Source organism: Oculina patagonica, chromosome 13 (assembly GCF_052425735.1).
Source record: "Oculina patagonica isolate OP01 chromosome 13, crgOcupat, whole genome shotgun sequence".
Taxonomy (NCBI): Eukaryota; Metazoa; Cnidaria; class Anthozoa; order Scleractinia; family Oculinidae; genus Oculina; species Oculina patagonica.
Window position 1 is genome coordinate 30,836,702 of NC_135770.1, and position 23,556 is coordinate 30,860,257.

Sequence of the window (23,556 nt, forward strand, 5' to 3'; positions counted from 1 at the left end):
TCATAGTTTAACTACAACAGAGGATATAAAGGATGTGGGTGCCTGATCGAAAAACAGAATTACTGGTTTACACCATTTATGTATTGGCCGTTCCGAAATTGCGCAGGGAACTGGGGCGAGTTTCAAATTTCAAGTAATGAATAATCTCCTGACACCACCAAATGAAGATTATGGCTAGATTGGTCATTTGACCAAGTTTGATGCTTTCAGGATGAACAGAAACGAAGTTATGGACCTTGAAACAGGGTTCAAAATCCATTCAAACATCTCTTATTTTGAGGCAGCGTCCCCCAAAACCATATAAACTCTTATTTTTTTATGATTTTTGTGATACTCTTTAAAATGGGCAAACATAGTGATTTTCATCTTAGTTTCTTTCAAATAATGGGTCTTTGGCAGGATTTTACAGCTATCACAAAATGGATAAAAATTTTAAGAGTTTATATGGTTTTGGGGGACGCTGGCTTACAACTAGAGACGTTTGTATGGATTTTGAACCATGTTTCAAGGTAAATTAAATTTATACAGTGAGTGTACATTGTAATGACTAACATCATTGACCCTGTTTAACATTACTGCATGTCAAACGTGTTTACATTTTCAAGTCTTCCAAGTACTTATATCAGAATGAACGAAACAAAGGAAAATTAGCGCTTGTACATAATCTCGAACCCAGATCTTCTCAACCCTCGTAGAGAAGATCTGGTAAAGTCGGATTTTGCTCGCGTCAAATGTGTCAGAAATCTGACACACGACGGGAATACGCATGCTCGGCAATTTAGTGGATGAAAAGCTCACTTGGCCGTTGTAAATAACTAATGAACTTCTTTCCCATTACAAGGAAAGACAAGTAACACAATCTTGAAATAGAGTTGGGGAAGAAAAAAAGCCGCCACTCGTGTTTTGCTGATAAATTAAAACACTTAAACCAGCCTTCAACTGAACGCACTTGACCAGATGTGTACTACCGTGGTAAGTAGACATCTGGGTACGAGATTAGCTTGTACATTCACTGGAATCATCAAAATTAATAACTTTGTTGTCCAATACACCCGAACTGTATCGGGTCGCCAACATCGTGACGATCCGACACGGCTTGGGACGATCCATCAATCGGAAGTCATTTCGCGAGAAACTTAGAAAAAGTTACAAAAAATATCAAACGTTAAAGTTTGGCAGACAATAACGGCAACTTTCGCGCCGAAAGTTCAACAGCCCCGGTGGGTAATCCCATTCTCTTCCCCAGAGGCCGCGATCCTTCTGGTCAGCACCAGGGGTCTCGATCCATGGTGCTGACCAGAAACAAAACAAAACAATTTTTTAACCATTTTTCCTTCATCGATTTTCATCGATTGCGATTTACAGAGCGTTTCACAAAACTTTTGACAAACGGTTTGCGAAGTTCATTTGAAATTTCCGAAGTTCACTGCGAACTTGGGAATTTTATTATGTAGTTGTCAATCAAATCGCGAACTTCGAAACGAAGTTGCAAATTTCACGTGCAACGAAGTTTACAAGTTGCGAAGTTCGAATTGCTTTCAACAGGACAGTTCCACATCTTCCGTCTATTTTCAATTGAAATGGCGGACTTGCCCCGGACTTGCCGAATGTCATTGCTGTGTTTAGGGGCAAAACGGACGAAAAACACAGCAGCTAATTTTACTCTCAGCGAACGGAATTATTTACAAGTAGACTTCAGCTAAAACTTCTCACCTCAGATCAAAGGAACTAAGCTTACCTTTCGATGCAAAACACTCGCTGATGCATCAAGTTGATTTACTAAAGGAAGAATCACCGCTACCAATTCGAGGTAAGAGTGCAGAGCGAAGAAATATTTGTGAAACTAAAACCAGCAGAGAAATGCAGTCGAAGGTGAAAATGCTCCAGGTAAGTGTTGTTTACGTGTTTTTACAACAGAGAAGTTTCGTTCGTTTTTGACTTCAGTCTTTGACAATTAATTTCCTTTCAATTGTGGCATTTCAATCGAAAATAGACAGAAGACGTGGAATAATGGCACCCAAGAAACTTGAAAGCAAATGAACTTCCCATCTTGCGAACTTAGCTGCGTGAAATTCGCAACTTCGTTCCAAAGTTCGCAATTTGATTGACAACTTTAAAATGAAATTCTCAAGTTCGCGGCGAACTTCAAAGTTTCAAACAAACTTCGCAAACTGTTTGTCAAAAGTTTTGTGAAACGCACTGTAAGACAGTTAATCGATATAACAATAACCGCCATTTGGCACGAAAATTTGAACGGATATTTTTCTGCGGACATTATCTGTTCTGAGAAGCGAACAGTTTCGTTCACAGAGCGAAGCCATCTTGTAACCGTAACACAGCTCAGGATAGGGCCGACTGGCCTCTTAGCCAATGAGAAGCCGACTTTTGATTCACGGATCATGTATCAAAACAAGCGTCCATTTTCAAAATGGTGGACGAAGACAGGACTGAGCGATGATTTCCCGAGGTCTTGTAGCTTGTTATGCTACTTTTGAGAAATATGTTGAGAATACGAAGTTATTTTATCGGTCTAACCTATCTTTTAAAGAAGGCTAGTTTTTTTAATCCACATTTACCGCATAAAAGCAACATAAAGGACGGCCATGCATGGGAGCGACAAAACTTGCACGCGGATCGTGGATCAAACATCTCATTTCGATTAAAGTTTTATTGAAATTGTAATAATAATACCGATATCCTGTGTTTGATTGATATGTAATTTCAGGGGCATTAGCAGTTGGCATAATATGCAAAAGAATTCCTTCGAACATAATGTGATTTTTGAAGCCAGTCGTGCGTTCCTATATTGTGCGCGCGGAAGCCACACGTTTCGCTTCCAAAGCTAATGGCGGGTGAAAGCGAAACATCTCGCTTCCACGCCCACAATATATATATTATTAGTCGGGGAAAAGATGCGAAACGTTTCGCTTCCAACAGCCAATGGGCAAAAAGATGCGAAACATCTCGCTTCCACGCCCACAATATATATATATTATTAGTAGGGGAAAAGATGCGAAACGTTTCGCTTCCAACAGCCAATGGGCAAAAAGATGCGAAACATCTCGCTTCCACGCCCACAATATATATATTATTAGTAGGGGGAAAAGATGCGAAACGTTTCGCTTCCAACAGCCAATGGGCAAAAGTATGCGAAACATCTCGCTTCCACGCCCACAATATATATATTATTAGTCGGGGAAAAGATGCGAAACGTTTCGCTTCCAACGGACAATGGGCAAAAGTATGCGAAACATCTCGCTTCCACGCCCACAATATATATATGTTAGTAGTCGGGGAAAGATGCGAAACGTTTCGCTTCCTTCGGACAATGGGTAAAAAGATGCGAAACATTTCATTGTACAGACCCTCTGTGGAAAGCGCAACATTTTCCTAATAAAAAGAGCCACAGAAATATAAATTTATTTGACATATTTCTACCCGTGCCGCAAGTTAACTTGTATTTGTCTCTACGTCTTATGTATAAAATACAACAAAAAGCCTCGCATTCGTTATTCCGTCCATTACAGCCCTTCCCGAGCGAATTCGACCATGTAGAAAATGTTAAAAAACGAAAATGCTTTAAGGCTGTTGAACACAATTGCCTGTTTTAAATATCTTAAACTTACTTGAATAACTACTTGAGCAACGGTATAACCTTAAGAATATTCTACGTTAGATAGACAATCGGAATAATAGGATTTACAGATTAATAACAAGAAAAATGAAAATGCGATGTCCGCTTAACTTTGTTCGTTCAAGTTTGTAACTCAAAAAACTCCAAACCTGAGAGTCTATCAGTTATAGAGGCGTTTGTACCACATAACTGAGGGGCTTTAGCCCTTTACAGAAAGAGCGTTTACAGAAGCTTTATGTCTTTGGCTGAAATTTTTTGGCATAAATGCACTCCTCTTCGTTCACCAAAAAAACGCAAAAGGTATCCCAGACTTTTATGATATGATTCAATTTTTGCCTCTAGAATGGGTATTTTGTTTTGACAAATTTCTAAAGGTTCCCATCACTTTTATGTATATCAATATAAACCTTGCCAAATAATAAATCGGGTAGAAGACTCTGACTCTGCCACAACAAATAAAACGGTCCCTTATAGTTCTTAACATAATTTTAACAAAAAACGTACCTGAATTTAAGATTTTCACATTACTACATTGACGATTCACGTACAATCCTGTCAGCGCAAAGTCGAACGGACGGCGGCGAAGCAAATTTCCCTTTCGTAAACGGTCGTTGCCATTTGAAACGGTCGATGCCATTTCTCAGAACGGTCGTTGCCATTTGAAACGGTCGATGCCATTTATACTTTGGACCAAATCGCATGAAAAGATCTTTCAAACTTCTTGAGAGTATCAGATGTTTGTTTAGAAATGTCAAGCGATTCCAAAAATTATTTTGGTTTTCTAGTTGACGAAATATCCGAGCTTCGGTATACCATAAGATCGCTATGTTCTCGACACTTAAAAAAAATTGGGCTCAGCCCGGAAGTAAGAAATATTGAAACAGAAAACTGCAGAAAACCTCACGCAAACGAATGAATGGATGAATATCTCCATTTACTTTAGTAACCTAATGAGAATATTCTATCATGCCTGTTTAGAAATGCCAAGCGATTCTTAAAATTATTTTGGTTTCGAAGTGGACGAATTCTTCGAGCTTGTGCATACTATTAATCGCTACGTTCTCGACATTCGGCATGCCGGTATGCACAAGCTCGAAGAATTCGCCCTGAATTCGTCCACTTCGAAACCAAAATAATTTTAAGAATCGCTTGGCATTTCTAAACAGGCATAGAATATTCTCATTAGGTTACTAAAGTAAATGTAGATATTCATCCATTCATTCGTTTGCGTGAGGTTTTCTGCAGTTTTCTGTTTCAATATTTCTTACTTCCGGGCTGAGCCCAATTTTTTACAAGTGTCGAGAACATAGCGATCTTATGGTATACCGAAGCTCGGATATTTCGTCAACTAGAAAACCAAAATAATATTGTTGGAATCGCTTGACATTTCTAAACAAACATCTGATACTCTCAAGAAGTTTGAAAGATCCTTTCATGCGATTTGGTCCAAAGTATAAATGGCATCGACCGTTTCAAATGGCAACGACCGTTCTGAGAAATGGCATCGACCGTTTCAAATGGCAACGACCGTTTACGAAAGGGAAATTTGCGGCGGCGAACAAGATCAATAAAAGCACGTGGAATTACAGCTAGTTTCCAGGTTTCACTCAACCACAACCACGCATATGGCGCGAAGTTTTTACTGGTGTTCAGTTATGGAAACCAAGAGCCCCTAAAACATGTTACGTCAGTACAAGGCATTTATTTCAAAATTCTTCGCGCGGCGAAATGTTAGCTTTGGCACACCAACATTCGTGACCCTCATTGACTTGATTTTTGTAAGCGTGGAAGCAAGTCGTCGTTTCGCATACTTTTGCCCATTTTCTGTTAGAAGCGAAACGTTTCGCATCTTTTCACCGACTAATAATATATATATATTGTGGGCGTGGAAGCGAGATGTTTCGCATCTTTTTGCCCATTGGCCGTAAGAAGCGAAACGTTTCGCATCTTTTCCCCTACTAATAATATATATATTGTGGGCGTGGAAGCGAGATGTTTCGCATCTTTTTGCCCATTGGCTGTTGGAAGCGAAACGTTTCGCATCTTTTCCCCTACTAATAATATATATATATTGTGGGCGTGGAAGCGAGATGTTTCGCATCTTTTTGCCCATTGGCCGTAAGAAGCGAAACGTTTTGCATCTTTTCCCCTACTAATAATATATATATATATTGTGGGCGTGGAAGCGAGATGTTTCGCATCTTTTTGCCCATTGGCCGTAGGAAGCGAAACGTTTCGCATCTTTCCGCTGACTAATAGTGTATTGTGGGCGTGGAAGCGAGACGTTTCGCTTCCAGTCCCCATTAGCATTAGAAGCGGAACGTTTCGCTTCCGCGCGCACAATATAGGGACGTGCGACTCGCTTCCAAAATCACATTATGTTCGAAGGAATTTTTTCGCATATTATGCTAAATACTGCTTTCCCGTAATTTCATACTCTAAGATATTCGAATATATCGACCACGTTCCTGTATGATTACGCCCAGATTAATAAATGTCTTGAGCTAGTCAACATTACTTCTTCAGCAGTTGTTTCCTAAACCCTATAAACCCGTTCGTTAACCAAACCAGTTTATTACAGAAATGCAGACAACTAGCGACTTAGCCGGGTAAGCAATAATGTTTTCAACTCGTAGAACTGAGATTATTCTTTAAGATGTAACCGAATGCGTTTCACAACAAGAAAATGTATCAAAAAAAATCGATCTTTTCTTGCTCGTCTTTTTGTTTATTACACACCAGTACATCAAAGTGGATTTTACTGACACTTAAGTAAATAATTGTTTTAGTACTGATACCACACAAGTTTAAAAGAGTAATTTTAGTATTACGCACTAACAGTTATAACTTGTTTCACCGGTTAACTGAAATCACTCAAACTAGAGGATTATTTATATTAAGAATAATATACATATTACGAAACTGTGTCCACTGAAATACGCAAAAATGTAAGTGTAAAGTTTTCATAACAAAACTTCAAGTGAAAAAAGACTTAAGGTTGTTTCGGATATGACAAGAACAATTGATTTCGGCTAATTAGATGTTGGTCAAAATACTTAAATACTCCAAATTCTCCTTAACGTAAGTTATAAAGTTGTAAAGTTACCTCATCGATTATGGCTGGTGCTGGTTTGAAGATGTCCTCTACCGCCTTGGCTTTAACCTGCACGCTTATTTTGGCTGCCGTTAACGCCCCCACTTTAGCCTGGTGGTTGTGGAGATGGTTGCCGGACAGGAACTGGTCGCCGCGTTGTCTGACTGTGGCTCTACACGGGTTTGATTTGGGACGAACGGAACACTGCCAGTCGGTGACAACCCCTCGCCTCCTATGTAAGGTGAAGGTGAACCCATGGCTGTCTATCAGCTTCGGTCTGCCTTTTTTGGAGCTGCTTTCAACGATCTCGTACGTCAAGGCGAAGGAAGACGACGTTTCAGCCGGGGCGGGGTCAAGAAGAGAGGATTCCTCGTGGTCAGTATACTGGTTCGCCGCATCGTTATCAGCCTGGGACTCGTCGGGGTCTTCGATTCGGGTACTCTCCGCATCGGGCTGTGGTTCTGCATGGTCAGCGAAGGTCACGTTTGGCGCTTCCAATTCCATGTAGCTGGAGGGATCAGCGACGGAATCAGCGAAGGTCAGGTTTGGCGCTTCCATGTAGCTGGAAGGATCAGCGACGGAACCGACGGAATCAGCATGGGTACAGACAGCGCACTGCCAATCAATTTCGGTGCCATCTCTCACTGCAGCCCGGTAAACCTCTTGAGAAATACCTATTGAAACAAAGTAAAAATTTTAATAAGGAAAAGGTAAATACAGTTGAGGTCGCTATGGTCTCTATATGTCACGGGGTACCTGTCGCGGTATGTAAGTGGAAATATGTATAAAAGTGTTGAAAACTTACCGGTGTTGCAGATTCGATGATTCCAGCGAAAACAGCCGTCGCATTGGATGCCTTGTTGTCTAGGCCGAACTGGTTCATCCCATACAATGCAGTTTAAAATCTGCGCAGTAGCCATCGTGATAAGTTTAAAACTCGCTTTAACTCGGGAACGGTAGTTGATAGTCGTGATGTGATCGTGAGATCGAATGATCATTCTTCGCGCCCTAGGTGTTTTCTACCCTCCGTAGGATCGAAATGTTAGCTCAATTAGATTTAAGCGTTTCGATTGGTTTATTCACTTCCGTTAGAACAATAGGGAAAATTAGCAAGTTTTTTTAACACAATGAGTTAACGCGTCTATTGATATGATAATTTACAAACTCGCCTACCCACGCGTCAGATAAACTCAAGTTTCCTCAGAGGTCCGGTGCACCACCGAGTTACACAACTTTATTGATCGTATTTGTGTTTCTTGATAACTATTGTGGAGTTATAGAGTACGTCTCATAAATATATTGATCCAAATCTCTTTTGTAAATAAACATAAACTTGGTCTCGTTTGTGTGTTCTCATTGCGGAGGAGGGCTGGGTATCGGAAGGACTTCGCGGGAGCACTGGGAATTATTTACGTCGATCGATCGAGTCGCTTCGGCGAATTATAGATTATTCGCAAACTAATATACTGATCTTTTCTCGAGTTTACTTTTATATCGAAACAATTTCAGTTTGTCTCGAATCGACTTTACATGTGTCTCAGTCTGTCTCAAATCGACTTTACTTGTGTCTCGAATCGACCTCGACTTGTCTCGAAACGACGTGTCTCGAAAAGACTTTGTCTCGAAACGACCGGACACCACATCAAGGCATCTACTTCATGACTTGCAACCGAAATTTCTTCTTGCATTTATAGTTGGTTGGCTATTGACTCAAATGATGCGTTTGTTCTACCTTGGCATGAAATAAACAATTTGTGCCGGCAAAACATTCATTGTTTGTAGCATTTCCAAAGGGCTTATAATTTTCTAATACGCCACTCATTTAAAGTAGCTTTGTTTACAAAGAAATTGCAACCTGCACACTTGTGAACTTGATCACCCCTATTTTTTCGTACATAAGGTCTTGCATAGGGATATTTAAATATGTGTTCAATCTCCATCTGTTTATCATTTGATTTCAATAAGCTGAAGTTGAGCTTCCTATTTGGTAACATCCTCTGAACACTATGATGTGACATACTTCCCAATAAAGATCATATCTAATGGTTGTGAAATGAAAAGTGGTGAATATTGGTTTTCTGTACATGTTTTAACCCCCCCCCCCCCCCGCAACTGATCACAGCAGAAAAGGTTTACCAAGTGCCATGGATAGCGAATTGCTTACTCTAAGATGGCTTTTTGTTGTAATTACAGGTTATTTTTACATGTCACAGTGTTTTGAATTCATTTACAACTTCTGTCTCTTTGTGACACAAATATATCCTGCAGTACAACACAATGAAATTTTCAGGTGTGGGTTGGAATGAACATTTGAGCAGAACACAAAATGATCGATGGTCAGATTGATATACTTTAACATTTATTTTCAAAATTCAGTTAACATGTTTAATAGTAGTTTCCTTCTGTGTTTTGCTTTTGCTCCCCTGCCAACTGCAGGCCCTGTAAAAATGAATTACAGCTATGATCAGTTAGCCTGAATTTCGCCTACTCCCCAGAAGGGACGTCTGAACACATCTGGCCCTAATGCCGTCCAGTGACGTCACTACCCGAAAACCGGGTAGTGATTTTGATTGGTTGGTTTGAAAATTATTTGCATAATTATGTAAAATTATGACTGAATTTTAATGCGCGAGGATTGTAATTTGGAAACAGCTGGAAACGTTTGCAAAGAGTTCGAAAGAGTTCACCTTCCCAGAAATGAATTTACCAGTCATTTACCTTGAGTTTATTACTTTTTTTAGTTTACGTACAGATGTAGAATAGTAATGGAAACCGGTAGGTTTTAAGTTGGCGGCATTCGTCGCTTCGACATGCAGTATTTTGCCAAATTTATACGTATTCTTGTTTTGTCAACAAAGCCGCTCGAACGCTTATGTCCTGCAGCCTCAACGAGCCAGCGATTTCTGAACTCAGTGTCCACGGTCAAGTACGATATTTTTGTATTGAATTCCGTTTCTTGATGCCTCTGTAACCGTCTAAATTGATTCATTTAAGTACTCACGAGTGTGTTGTATTTGTCCGCTGCGTAACATATTATATTTTGATCGCTAGATAAAGCAAATCAGTTCAGATTAAATCGGTTCCATAAAGAATATAGCCTGCAGTTGATTAAAATCTCATCAATTTGTCTCAAGTTTTCAACAGTTTACTACTAAAACAATTTTATACCCTGTAATCCTTTATTGAAGCGACTTTTCTTTCACAAATTCATGGCCTCGACAAAAAAATTTCCGCATGAATTAAACCAAAGTGTAGTGACGTCACCGGACGGCATTAGGGCCAGTTGTGTTCAGACGTCCCTTCTGGGGAGTAGGCGACCACAGAGGGATGTCTGAAATTCAGGCTAATGATCAGTGTGACAGTAAATATAATTTTTTTTTAACAAACAACAAACAGTAGACATCACACCTAATAATACCGTAAACTACTATCCCACATTTTAGCTCTTGAAAAGGCAATTGAAGATAGTACACTAGCTGCTGATTTGATTTTCATGCAAGTCCAATCAAAACAAATGGAAGGAAAAATATTTTGTAGCATGATTTTTATAAAAGATAGGGTTCAGTGGTTTGGGTGTTGATCTGTTTCATCTGGGAAGACTTTGCTTGAAATAAATTATTGCATGAACATGTATTAGCTAGTGACTTGCAAGTTTCTTCAGTAATGACAATGTAAACATAATGAAATTAAGTTTATCAATCTGTGAATAGGTGAACAGTCGTGGAAATACTTTCAGCCTATTTTTCCTAACTCGCTTAGTCTACTTTTCCTTTTTTTAGCACACAAGGTCATTTTAAATTTCCCAAAATGTCTAAACAAATCGTGCAAAGTTCCATTGCCTGCTGACATGACATTTACAATCTATAAAGCATGTTTTCGGGCCTGTTTACAAGAAAGGCGGGTGCCCCGGCTAACTGAGTTACCTAGGGTGAGCCAACTTTATGTACATAACATTTCTTTAGGAAACAATGTTGAAGCGTTTACATGGTAGACGCGTAACCTGCCATGCCGGGACACTATGTTAACATGGCCGGGGCACCCTTCTAGTTGAAGTTAGCTTTTTTCCATGAAAAGGGCTGTGAATTCTGCATACATTACAGGCGGGCTATGTTTCAACCCTGCTATCCGGGTAACTCAGCAAGCCGGCCGGGGCACCCTACTCCATGTAAACAGGCCCTTACACTACCAAACAAAATAAATACTTCCTGGCCCTGGCTATTAACAAATTACAATGTGTTATTACAGAAAATCTCCACACTACCCCTTCCTCTTCTCACACACAAAGAGCGAGAGATTGTTTCTTAAACTCAAAACAATTAAGCAAATCATTTCTAAACTTTATTAAGATTTCTAAAGAGTAGAGGCCTCATTTCAATCCCTTAGGTGGGGGAATTTTTGGAACTAGACAATGTGCACCTCAATTATTCGTTAAATAAAGTTTTTCCTCTTTCATGCAAATTTATTTGCGATGCTCATTGGGTGAATCAGCCAGCGCAGACACTTTCCAAATTTCACGGATTTCATTCGCACATCTAAGGGCTTCTTTCCTTTCTTTCCCCTTCCGTTTAACACCACAAATTGGGCAAAGTACCTGAAGCAATCATGTGTGCTCTTCCATGTACTCAACAGAGATAAAAATGAAAACGATTCCCGTTAACACAAAGGAACGGCGCAGTACACAAGCATTACGACAGCAGCGGTTTGTCTACACTCGTACAGCCTCATATTCAAAGACACCTTACACAAAATTGACGTTGCTTACAGGGCCATTACATTTTATATCCACACCCCCCTGTTGAGAGGGGGGAGGTACAGAATAGGGAGGAAGGAGAAATTTTGGCTAAAAAAAATAGGGAGGAGGGAGAAATTGGCAAAAAAAAAGTAAGGAGGAGGGAGAAATTGGCGCAAAAAGTAGGGAGGAGGGATATGTACTCTCCTGTCCCTCCCCCCTCTGTTGACGAGGTACGTCAAAATTTACCCCCTAAGAAAAAAAGATCAAAGTGCCGACATGATGCCCCCTCAGAAAAACCCGATTTTTTCTTAAACCCATCAGAAAAAAGACCACTTTTTGCTCATTTTTTACTTACCCCCTCAGAAAGAATCAAAAGTGGCCACATATTTTAGACCTAATCGTAGACATTTCTATTCTTATGCGTTGTCTTGTCATGTTTGTCACCGCAGTGTGTTTTTCTATTTTTATTTTAGACCTCTTAAGAAAAATTCGTCAACGGTGGGGGGGGGGGGGGGGGTGAATTTTTTTGGAATGGCCCACACTCGTAAAATTTTGCACAATGACGCTTTAGAACTAGTAAGAAATAAAACTAGCTCAATAAAAAATGGGTGAATGCTACAAAATAATGCTTATATATTACTTACCTTAAACTCTGACCGCAAAAATCGTGACTTCATCGTCGATAATTAAGACAAGCAAAGTTCAAAGAGTATAAATATCTCAACTTCAAAATGCGTGAGAGACTGGAAACAATAAATTTCTTTGTGTGCGTGTGACTTTTCGAAACGGCCGCCATTTTCTTTGCGAACAATAGCTTCATGACGTCATTTTTGTCCCGATATATGGGGACAAATCATAGACTGTCCACAGCCCCCCCCCGGCCCGGGGGGGGTACTCCCTATAATGGCCTATACGGGGAGGCTCCGCCCGAAAGGGGTACCTTTTTCAGGCTTCAGGTAAATAAAAGGGTAGGGATTTCACGAGTTTAAGTATATGAAAGGGTATGGAAATCTGTCATTTGGCTTTTTAAAAGGACCTTTAATTAAAATATTTCGAACAGACGCAATTTATGGCTGTATTATTTTAATTTATTAAGCGCTAAATAAAAATGACAAGAAAACGTCCTATTTTAAGTCCACGCCATGTCTCTTAGGGGTACCTTTTTTCAGTTAAAGGTATACGAAAGGGGTACAATTTCTGTCAAAAATAGTATATAAAAGGGTAAGGGGTTAGAACTTGGGGCGGAGCCTCCCCGTATAAAACTTTTTTGAGTACCCCCCCCCCCCCCCGGGCCACAGCCTCTCAATTTTTCAACGCAAAAAAGCAAACGAAGCGAGCGCGAACGGCTTCCGTTTTGCGCTGGCGTCCAGTTCTCTCGCCGTTCTCACCGCGCGCTCATCGATCGGAAAAAAAACACAAAAAAATAGAGGGCTGTGGACAGTCTAGGACAATCCGGACTGGTAACACCACTCTAAGGTGCGGGATTGCAGAAAAACAGCTCAAGCTCATTTGCATCTCATTAAATAACAAAAGAATGACAAAACAGCACATTTGTTATATGCCTCGTTCTTTCATCCACTGAATTAATTTTCCGCAATCCCACACCTCACTCCAACACCACATCTGCAGGAAGCGTTGCGTGACGACTCAAGTATGGCCGCCAACAATCAGCCGGTACTGCGTCTCGTTGAGGATGCCGATCGGTTTAATTTAACATTTAACCATCAAACAGTGAACATTAATCTAATAAGAAAAGGGGGTAGACGCGAGCCTATAGACCAACGTCTTCGGTGTATGAGAGAGAGTGAACATCAAAGGTAATTTGGAGTTTGTAGTGATCTAAGCAATCGTTCGGTAATCGAACGCTAGTTATCAAACTTTTAGTTTGATCCAGTGTAGTTCGGTCATCGAACGTACTCGAGAAAAGCATTATTTTCTCAGTTTGTCAATTATGTTCAGACACTTAAATGCTTAATTATATGTTACAATTTTGTGTATTGAGCTGGATTTGCGCCCGATTTGCGAAGTCGGCTGCGAGCTCTTGCCACTCAGTGGAGCTGAATAGTAAATCAGTCCACGAGTATTTTAGAAATAAACTGCCCTTCCATTTATCTATAACGAAAGCTATTGAAGATAACACGAAGAAGTTGTGTGAGCACTCCAGTTGCTAAATATCTAATATATGACGCAATTGTTGTGTCAAAGAACACGTATTCGCAATGTTATAATATGATCAGTATTGTTTGTGTTTGATTGTCACCTTTATTTTAATTATTTTATTTCATGTAAAACTGTACAATAGAGGAGAACACACGAAGCAAATAGACTTTATCACGGATGAAGACGGCTTCATAAAACCTAATTCAAACTCAGGTGAGAGTCAATTATTAATTTTTTTTCGGCAGCGCTAGCTCGCGCCAACATAGATGATCATTTTATTCACAATGTTCACGATCGGTGTCGCAGTGATGTACATTTCTGTATATTCCTGACCTCCACGTAAATGCGAACTTGTCAAGCATAAGTTTTAGTAGGGTATCTCATTAAAAGAACCTTAACGATTACAAAACTAAAAGAATTTGTGGCGAATGAGGAAGAATTGTTTCTTACAGTCAGTATCATTGTTTCTGTACGGTCACAGAATATATTGACGGGAAAATATCTCACGTCAGTCACCAAAACAACAAAACTATCTTTCGCGACTCTTTCAAGTACTAAAATAATTCTGTTTGAAGCTGGAAGAATTAGCAAATGTCGAGGAAGAGGGAAATCACAGGCCATAGATAGCGCGACTCAATTGAAGTTAACATTGAAGCGATGTCGCAGTGCCAAGATCACTGCGACAGCGACACTATTCACATTGCGAATTGCTTAGCGTGGAAACTAAAGTCGAGATGCTGTTCATTTGACTGGCCGTAAAAGTGCAAAGGAAAGGGACAAAAGGTACTCATCTACTCAAACGTTGAGGAAATGTCGCGGGTTTAAAAGTGTTGATTTTTCAACGTTGAACAAACAATTTATTTCGCTCTTTCCGACGGTTACATTCGTACACAGAAAAGGAAAAATAACCTTATATAGTAGGTGAACCGGAAGTGGGTTACTTTCGAACAGTGTCATCAAGGTATTATTATGTACCTTATAAATCGATTATTGTTGTTGCGATAGATATATCCTTACTTGCGATGGCTAACAAACTAAGTTATGTGCGTACTTGTCTATGTCGCATTTCGTTGCAATATCTGTAGAGAAAGTTATAACTTTTTGAAAATGGCAAGTGGCGAGTCAAACGTTATGGCGGCCGTATTTTCTTGGCTGATATGTACTTGAAAAACGTTGCGAAGATCTTGTGGGTGATTGCGATGAATGATACACTTTGTTATCTCCCGATGTTGAGTTTTTCGGTATAATGTTTGGTCAGAGACAAAAGTTATTTAACCACAAAATCGGCATCCGGGTAGCAGAACCGGAAGTAGTCATTTCCAGGCATAGCAACAGCGTTGTTTTGTACCCAAATGGATCGATTACTGTTGTTGCGATGGATATCTACACACTTGCGATGGATAGTACACTTAGTTATGTGCTCGCGTGTGTAGTTTCATTTCATTTCAATATCTGCAAAAAAAGTTATAACCTTTTGAAAATGGCATGTGGTGAGTGAAATGTTAAGCCAGCCATATTTTGTTGCCTGATATACAACTGACATTTGTGGTGATGGCCTGTTTGTGGATTGTGATGAATAGAAGACCTTAGGAGCTAGCAATACTGTTAATCTTGTAGTAATATTCTCAAGGAGTGGAAAGTTATTAAGCCTCAAAGTCGATTGCCGGAGTTGGTAAACCGGAAGTGGGTTTCTTTGGGCCCGGAGTACCGGTGTCATTTTGTTGAAATTGTTGTTGCGATGGATATTCTGCAAGTTGCGATGTATAGTACACCCAGTTGTGTGCCTGTTTGTGCATTTCTGTTAAATTTCATTGCCGGTATAGAAAGTTATAACGTTTTGAAAATGGCACATCGTTGGGTAAAAAGATGCGTACTCCATACTTTGTAAGCTGATATACCTTGAGCATGTGTTGCGATCGGCGAGTGAAATATTGCGATGACTACAGTAACGAGTGTAACATCACGCCTGCAAAGAACCGAATTTTAAACCTAATTTTCTCTAAGTTATAACGCTTCAAACTTCGCAAACCTTGCACAATGAACAAAACGTGACAAGAAATGCTATTTTTAACAGCCACTGCAAAATATATGTTTTGTTTTTGTTCTTGTACTTTGTTTGCTGTATCAGAATTATACAAATGCCTGTCAATTCCTCCCATAAGGATTTTTTTTAAATTGGATCGAAGAATGTTAGTTTAGATACCTAATTATATAGCTGTCAGTAAATCCTATATTGTCAGCGCAGTTTTTTTTCCTTAATTTCTGAGAACTGTCCAATTTGGGATTAAATTTGGATAGTTTCAATTAGGACTTTCAGGTAAAATGCACCAACTGTCCAATGTAAGAAAAATTGGACAGTTTTGTCTCAGCCAATCAAATCGAAGAAAAAACAACATGTGACGGATATTAGCCAATTAGCACAAAGCATAGCGTCAGCCATGTGAACTTGTGGCATTGTTAGTCGACAATGGCATAATTTTGTAAGGGAAGTTTGCTACGTTTTTCCATTCCTTTTGAGCTTTTCAGCAATAGTAACAACAAAGAGAAATTTTCTGCGTTGTCAGAAGAGGAGCTAGCTTCACTAAGTAGCAAAAACCAAGAGCAAAACACCTCCAATAGAACAAAACTTGGGTGAACGTAAGTGCAGCGAAGCGAAGCCAGAAATCTGTCAGATATTCATGGCCATGAGCTAGATGCAATTCTTTGTCGTTTTTTTGCTGAAATTCGAAAAGAAAAGACGGCGATGAAGTACGAACGATATAGTGGGAAGAAGTATGTCAGATTCAAGAAGTTGTAAAGCTCTTCGGACACTGTTTACGACTTTCATCGATTAATGCAGTGTATTCACTTACTTTGTAGCAAGCTTCGCAAACTCAGGTGAATAAAATTGCACTGTTTTGTTTAAGTTTTATTTGTGAAGACAATGTTTTGAGTGAGTTGCATGTGCTGTGTTATGCCTACTATTGTTGAATGCTTTTCCCGTTCTGGACATAAGTTTATTGTTTATGCTGGATTAGACTACAAGCTATATAATTAGTATGTAACCGGACTACATGCTTGTCCAATTTGGAAATAATTAGATTAATTCAAAAAATTCCTCTGACAGCCAAATTGGACTCGGTTTACGGCCTCGTCCAATTTTGGCTGCCCTCGGAATTTTTTTCATCAAATTATTTCCAAATTGGACAGCATGTAGTCCAATTACGTATACAAATTAGAAATCGGTAACCGGTAACTGGTAACCAGATTCCAACTGGTCAAATAGCAACTGTCAAAAATAACTGTCATAACATTAGGATGGAAAAATAAATAAAATGAAAAATGAAACACTCACTTTTGATGTTGCTTACTTGACAGTTTTCATTTCTAGTTCAGTGGCAACTTTTTCGAAGGGGGGAGGCTATTCTGCGAGCCTGCGAGCCCGAGCCTTTTTAAGCGATGGCGTGACATCACTTTATGCCATCGAACGATCGGTTCTTTTTGTCTGTTTGGCCCGATCGAACAGAAAATCAAGTTTAACTTAACAAGAAATCGCCGTGTAAAACACAAAAGCAAAATACTTCCGTGCAGTTAGAACGGAACGCTACAGTGTATAAACGAAAGAGACTAATTATATCTGATGGAATCTATTCGATTTAGTAGACAGAAATTTCTAATTCTTATAATATAAAGGGACACTGTGAGCAAGAGACCGTTTGACCTTTCTTTAAAAGCTTGCTCGCGCGTATCGCGCGTATCGTATGTCGTTTATCCGTGATATCACACTTCAGTATAAAAAAATTGTTGAGACAACATAGGGAAATCTAAAAAAAATATAAAAATATAAAATAAAATATTACTGTTGTTCAATTGAGCAAATCTACGAAGAAAGTGTATTATTTGCATCCTTGGTCTGTGAATTCATAACATCTGTACTTATTTGAATTCCTTCAGATCCTCAAGCTATGCTATTCATGATACAATAATAATAATAAATAATAAATAATAAAAGCTTTTATTTATACACGATAAATGTTTTGCAGCATAGCTGATGTGGTCGTGTTTACAAATTACTATTAGTATATGAAGCTAACTAAACTCTTAAATAACAAATAAAGACTACAAAACTAAGCATTCCAAACAAACAAAAAATACACAGCCTCTAAATGCCTAATACTTTCAAAGCACCCTTGAAACTTGCCAACGATTCTAAGGCGGGCCTCGTTATTCAAAGAATTCCATAATGTGGCCCCTTCATAAGTAATCGACTTTTTGAGAAAGTCAGTCTTTGGTCTTGGTACTGACAAGCAATTTTTCCTTCTAAGATTATAATTAGTCTTCTGCTCCGTCCACAAGTGTTGTAATTGGACCGGAGCACCTCCAGATACACATTTGAAGACAAAACAAAGTACCCTACGGATATACATTTGCCTCAACAATCACTAACAATGCGTCTAACAAGCTTCTTATGTTTAAAAATATAAGCTGCAGTTGGATAACAGTCTTTTTCACACACAAGGTGTCAGCTACTTTTATTTACTTTAAGTTTTTTCCTTGCTCCGGCAGCCTTGCCTTGGCGTCAAATCTTCACCAGAGTAAAACATATTTGTAAAGAAAATAGATTGAGAGAATTTTATTATAAGCTGATTCATCGAATCGTGGTGACAAAGAAAGAGCTCAATCTCTATGGAATTACGCATAACAGCAGATGTTTTTATTGTGGTGAGCCTGATTCAGCTCTCCATACATTTCAAGAATGTAGTGAAACAATATCTTTTCACAACAAAGTATTACTGTGGTTCAATGGGATGCATAACACCTCTATTTCTCCTACAAGCTACGAATTTCTCTTTGGCGTACCACACTCTAAGGACAACACCCTAAGGAAATTTAACTTCTGCCTCCTGTTTGCAAATTACTTCCTCCATTTTCAGAAAATTAATGAGAGAATTCTTAACTGGGCTGAGTTTAAAACAAAACTTGACTATAAACTAAGATGTGAAAATTTACCTTAATCTTTTTTTTTTTTTTAGTAAAATAAGTTCTTCGTCCTTTATTTATACGTCCATTAGGGTAAATAGGGAGAGCTAAATAGTGAAAATAATAACTGAAGATTCCGTAAGCAATGTGATGTAGTATGTCCCGTAACAAATGTAACTTATTGTACATTAGGTAATGTAACCGGCATGTGAGTAATGTATGTAGTGTAAGTAGTGTGAAGAATGCAAGCAATTCTAATGCAGTGAAATGTAAAAATGTAAGTAATTGTACGTTAATACATGTAGGTAACCTAAGTAATTGTTCTGTAAGTAGGCTATATATTAATTTTTGTGTGTGTGTATGTTGCAATAAAAAAAAAAAAAAAAAAAGTTTTTTTCCTCAAAATTATGTAAGACCCCCTGTGAAACCGCATCGCTTCGGCATGCATCGCGTGCCATTTTTTATTCCCAGCCGCGAGCCTCTTTTTGCGAGCCCCGAAAGTTTACCGCCAAAAAATCCCAAAAGGACATAATGTCCTATTATAGTCTTTATAAATGATCCTTCAACAAGTTCAACTGCTAGCCGAAATACTTCTAGCTATTTCTGCCGTTGAGTGTTTCTTTCCTGTCGGCGAAGTGTCCGTGTGAAAACAATTATAGTCACAGTAAAGTAACAAATTGCTCTCTCCAAAGTCCTTGTATATTTGATTTTCCTGTTGTGTTAAGTAACATACACCTTGAAGGACAACTTTATAGACAGCAGAGACGGCGTAGATAAAAAGTAAGGGACTGGTCAATAAGTACCAGGGGGGTGGGCCGGAGCAATTGGAAAAGAGGTGGCTTGAAAATTTGTGACCCACCCCTTCCTTCTGGCTCCAAACTGACTGACCCAGCCCTGATAGGGGGTTGAAAATTACATGACCCACCCCCTTTGCTCAAAAAAATTATTATTCTGTAGGGGTTGGAGGTTTTTGATTTGATATCCGCTTTTAAAGTGTGATTCCCTACATACACCACCCTAATTTTCCCTGATGGACAATTTCTCACTTCTTATACTAGTCTTATACTAGTCAAACTTTGTATACTGGTCTTATACTAGTCTTTTTTAAGTTTTCACATATTTGTGTGTTAAGTCCATGGGAAAATTTAGACACAAACATATGGGAAAACTGGAACAGTACATAACATTAATTCGTAAACAATTATTCAAGAAATACAGAAATTGATAACAGAAACTATCTACAACCACTGTCTATAATTCATACATGTAATTGCAAAGTGTTTGAGAAAAGAGTTTACTGGTGAAAGCCGAAAGCACAGAGCGAATCTATGCAGGCTAAAGACAGACAGGCAAACCGATGTTGTAATCACAAGCCATCCAAGAAAGTTAAAAACAACATGAAATAAAATGAAGTTCATGCTCATTGACGAGTTGTTTTTTCGCACGCATTCGGAATAAATAGTGCGACGTACTCCAAGGAATATTTAATTCACTTTCTGAATCAAAAGCTGACTTCGTAGGGGTGCGGGAAGGATTATGGCTTTAATCACCTCATTTCCTTTCGACAAGTTTATAGCTTTTGAAGCGAAAAAAAAAAAAGCTTCATAGGCAAAGGATCTAATCCATTCAGATTGTTTGAATCTTTGTGTTAGCTGTAACGAAAATATAAAAAAATAATCGAGCCACAACGACAAGGGGCCGAGCTGACCGACCATGTTATATAATTCGGACGAAGTTCGCACAAATGGAACGAAAATCTGAAACCAGTCACAGTATTTATTTAAACGATCCACCATCGGAAGTGAATTGTTCGGATTGCAAACTATATAAGATTGGTAAATAATAAAGATGGTAAATTTCAAGCTCGGTGATAAATAGTGAATGATTTCGACATTGCTGATCCTAGCAGTATGCAGGACGCGTGTCACATATCAACCTAGTAAATGGCCCAGCTCACAGCGAGTCTCTCGTAGCTCAGTTGGTTAGAGCGCCCAACCGGTATCTGGGAGGCCATGGGTTCGATTCCCGTCGGGGACTCAGATTTTTTTTTCTTTGTCCCACGCTCGAGTCATGTTGAATAATTTCTTCACTATATAAGATTGGTTTGTCCATAAATGGAACGCATAACCCAATGTTCGATCGCAAAATCCGGACTTAGACCGATTTAGATTAGTTAAAGGAATGCTACCTTTGTTAGAATGTCTGCAATCATCTCATCAGTGGCAACATTACCTTATATTGTTAGCGGCTACTAATTTTAGCGAACTTTTCTGAGCAATATTTAGCGAGTATTAAATTTAGCGATTTCCAAAAATTGAAAAAAAAATGAGCGATATCGTGTTAATGAACATATCTTTGGGTTGGAGTACGATATGCTATGATAGCTAAGGAAGTCAAAGTGAAATTGAACGAACCGGCAATACAATCGTCAGAGAAATTCACTCCAAAATGGCCATTTATTTTCTTTACGCCAATCGAACGTTTATACAAAGATATGTTATTCACCAAAATTTCAGCCTCCAACGTGTGCTGCAACCCTACGAAATCTTTCTCAAAACTCGACAACTGAACGCCGCCATCTTGGAGCTGGTAATGTATGCGTGACGTCAAAGAGCTCAGCCTGAAGTTTGGCGGGGAAATTTAAATACTCGAAACTCCTTGTCTCTTTGTAGTGGCTTTTGTTTATCAAAATGCCTGTTTGTGCAGCTCCATGATGCTTAAACAGAGCTCCATGAGATACAGAAATCTTTTGACCGCCTTTCAATATCTAAAAGAAAAAATTGCTCAAAAATGGCTTATGAGAATGGGCAGGAACGAAAAATTCCTGCCAAGGCGGACACAAATATTTGTGTGTTCCAAAAACTATACGGAAGACGGCTTCGAAGAAGGTCACAGATACAGTCTCCTGCGTGGAATTAAACACAATAAATACCAACGCAACACCAACCATTTCAGAGAGGGTTTTTAATCAACTAGAGAAACTCTTCTTGATCAAATTTAAGATCGCAACTTCCAAAGTGATTTATGTCATTTTTTGTAGTTGACTGACAAGGCTAGAAATGTTTGAATTATATCACTTTAGATCAAGCAAAATTTTAACCTTACTTGTTACTTGTTTTTACTTTTTTCTCAGACTTTTTCCTTTTATATTCATTTTCATGTACATTCCGGTCATAGCATTCAAGTTTTTTTTAACAAGTCAGCCTGTTTAGTTATTTCTATTCTGAGACGTTTTTTGCCAATTTAAGTTAATTTTTGTTCATGCTGTAATTATTTACATTTTTTCTGGCAAATAAAATGGTTGTTTTTGTTGTAGTTGTTGTTGTTGCCGTCGTCGTAGTGGTGTTTCAAAAACAATTTTCTTTCTCCTTTCTTTCTTTAAACCTCCTTAAATTTCACTCAAATTCACCTTTACCCCCGCCGTACAAACGCGGGTCCCCAATTAAACGCCGGCTTCGTACAAACGCCAGGTCAAAACTGCTCACTTTCAAATAAACGCCGAGGGCGTACGCGTTTGATCGAGGTCCCGGCGTTTATTTGCGGTCGAGCAAACATGTAAATATATATTCTCTTAAAAAGCACTGCTACGACAAACCGGTACGATTTGCTATTTTGTTTTTTTTTTATAATGTTCAAGGAAACGTCCGGTATAAAATAACTAGGATGGATGCTGTAAACAAATGAAACAGCAATGTTTGCGTTCGTGTTGTCATGACTGACGCACTGTTGTTTATAACAGTGGAAGAGGACGTTTATAACCGCGGAAGATGTTGGCCACATTGCCGTTTATGGACTTATTGGTTGTTTATGTTCTGTTTGTCACAAATCTTGATTACAACCTGCACGTGCCTTATGCAATGCTGTAACTTTGGTAATAGTCATCCTCGGGGACCCAGGGACAGTTTGTCGGGCGGGAAAAATCGTGGGTCTTGAAGGATAGGTAAAGCTAGGTAATAATAAATCAATCTGAAAAAAATACAGAAAATTGCACTTCGTTAATAAACACCGGATCCCGATTAAGCGCCGGCTTCAATAAACGCCTGACTTACTTTTATTTAATATAAGTAAAAAGTGAAATAACAAAAAACGTAGCATTGGTTGGTATTGCGTCTGGCTTTTATTTTTTTGTGGGTTTTTCACGTAGGAGACTGAATCTATGATCTTAGAAGTAGTCTTCTGAATAGTTTTCGGAACACACAAACATTTGAAAAGATTTTTGTATCTCCTGGAGCTCTGTTTGAGCAACATGGAGCTGCACAAGCAGCTAATTTGATAAACAAAAGCGCTAGCCACTACAAAGAAACAAGGAGTTTCGACTATTAATTAACTTACCAGCTCCAAGATGGCAACGTTCAGTTGTCGAGTTTTGGGCTACTTCAGAGAAAGATTTCGACGGGTTTCAGCGCACGCTGGAGGCTGAAATTTTGGTGAATAACATATCTTTGTATAAACTTAATTTTTATTGGCTTAAAAAAAAATGGCCATTCTGGAGTGAACTTCTCCTTTAAATATTGAAAGACGGTGAAAAGAAATAACTCTTTTTGTATCTCTTGAAGCTCTGTTTGAGCTGCACAAACAGGCATTTTGACAAACAAAAGCCACTACAAAGAGACAAGGCGTTTCGAGTATTTAAACTTTCCCGCCCTTCGGTGTCCGTATTGAGGCGAGTTTACACGAGCAATTTTTATGTGACAATCTTTATTTGCTCGTGTAGATGAGAAAAAATGGTCAATTTTTATGTGACAAATATATTTGTTGACAAGCTGGCGTGTTAGCTCTCATGTGACAAATAAAAGTTGTCACATAGGAAAATTGTTCGTGTAGACGGCTCGTCACATAAAATGTGGCAAATATTGCGTCAGCAAATGTGGTCACCAATCTCCAACTGGGCACTGTGCGCGCGTATCTCAGCGCATATCTCCACTGTCCAAGGTCATTAATGGCGCACTAAACTTTGAACTGCTGACAAATAATTGT

General features: G+C 38.9%; 1 protein-coding gene and 2 long non-coding RNA genes across 4 annotated transcripts in view; 2 read left to right on the plus strand and 1 right to left on the minus strand.

Moving 5' to 3' along the window:
* The first annotated feature begins 2,457 nt into the window (after positions 1 to 2,457).
* LOC144636102 (uncharacterized) lies at positions 2,458 to 8,486 on the plus strand. The gene is made up of 3 exons (XR_013567466.1): positions 2,458 to 2,664; positions 6,206 to 6,385; positions 8,376 to 8,486. It is a non-coding gene; the product is annotated as an uncharacterized LOC144636102 (long non-coding RNA).
* Positions 6,218 to 12,194, minus strand: LOC144636098 (uncharacterized). 2 transcript variants are annotated; one of them, XR_013567462.1, is made up of 3 exons: positions 12,105 to 12,194; positions 8,365 to 9,167; positions 6,218 to 6,349 (listed from the first exon to the last, which is right to left on the minus strand). It is a non-coding gene; the product is annotated as an uncharacterized LOC144636098 (long non-coding RNA). The 2 variants fall into 2 exon arrangements; XR_013567463.1 differs by having other exon boundaries at positions 6,220 to 6,345; positions 8,360 to 9,167.
* A 918-nt stretch (positions 12,195 to 13,112) lies between these two features.
* LOC144636080 (uncharacterized) overlaps positions 13,113 to 23,556 on the plus strand; it is a 44,644-nt gene continuing 34,200 nt past the window's right edge. Inside the window, exons 1-2 of the mRNA XM_078495223.1 lie at positions 13,113 to 13,277; positions 13,763 to 13,833. Coding sequence (XP_078351349.1) covers positions 13,114 to 13,277; positions 13,763 to 13,833 — 235 coding nt within the window. The 5' untranslated portion in view covers position 13,113. The remainder of the gene's footprint in view (positions 13,278 to 13,762; positions 13,834 to 23,556) is intronic.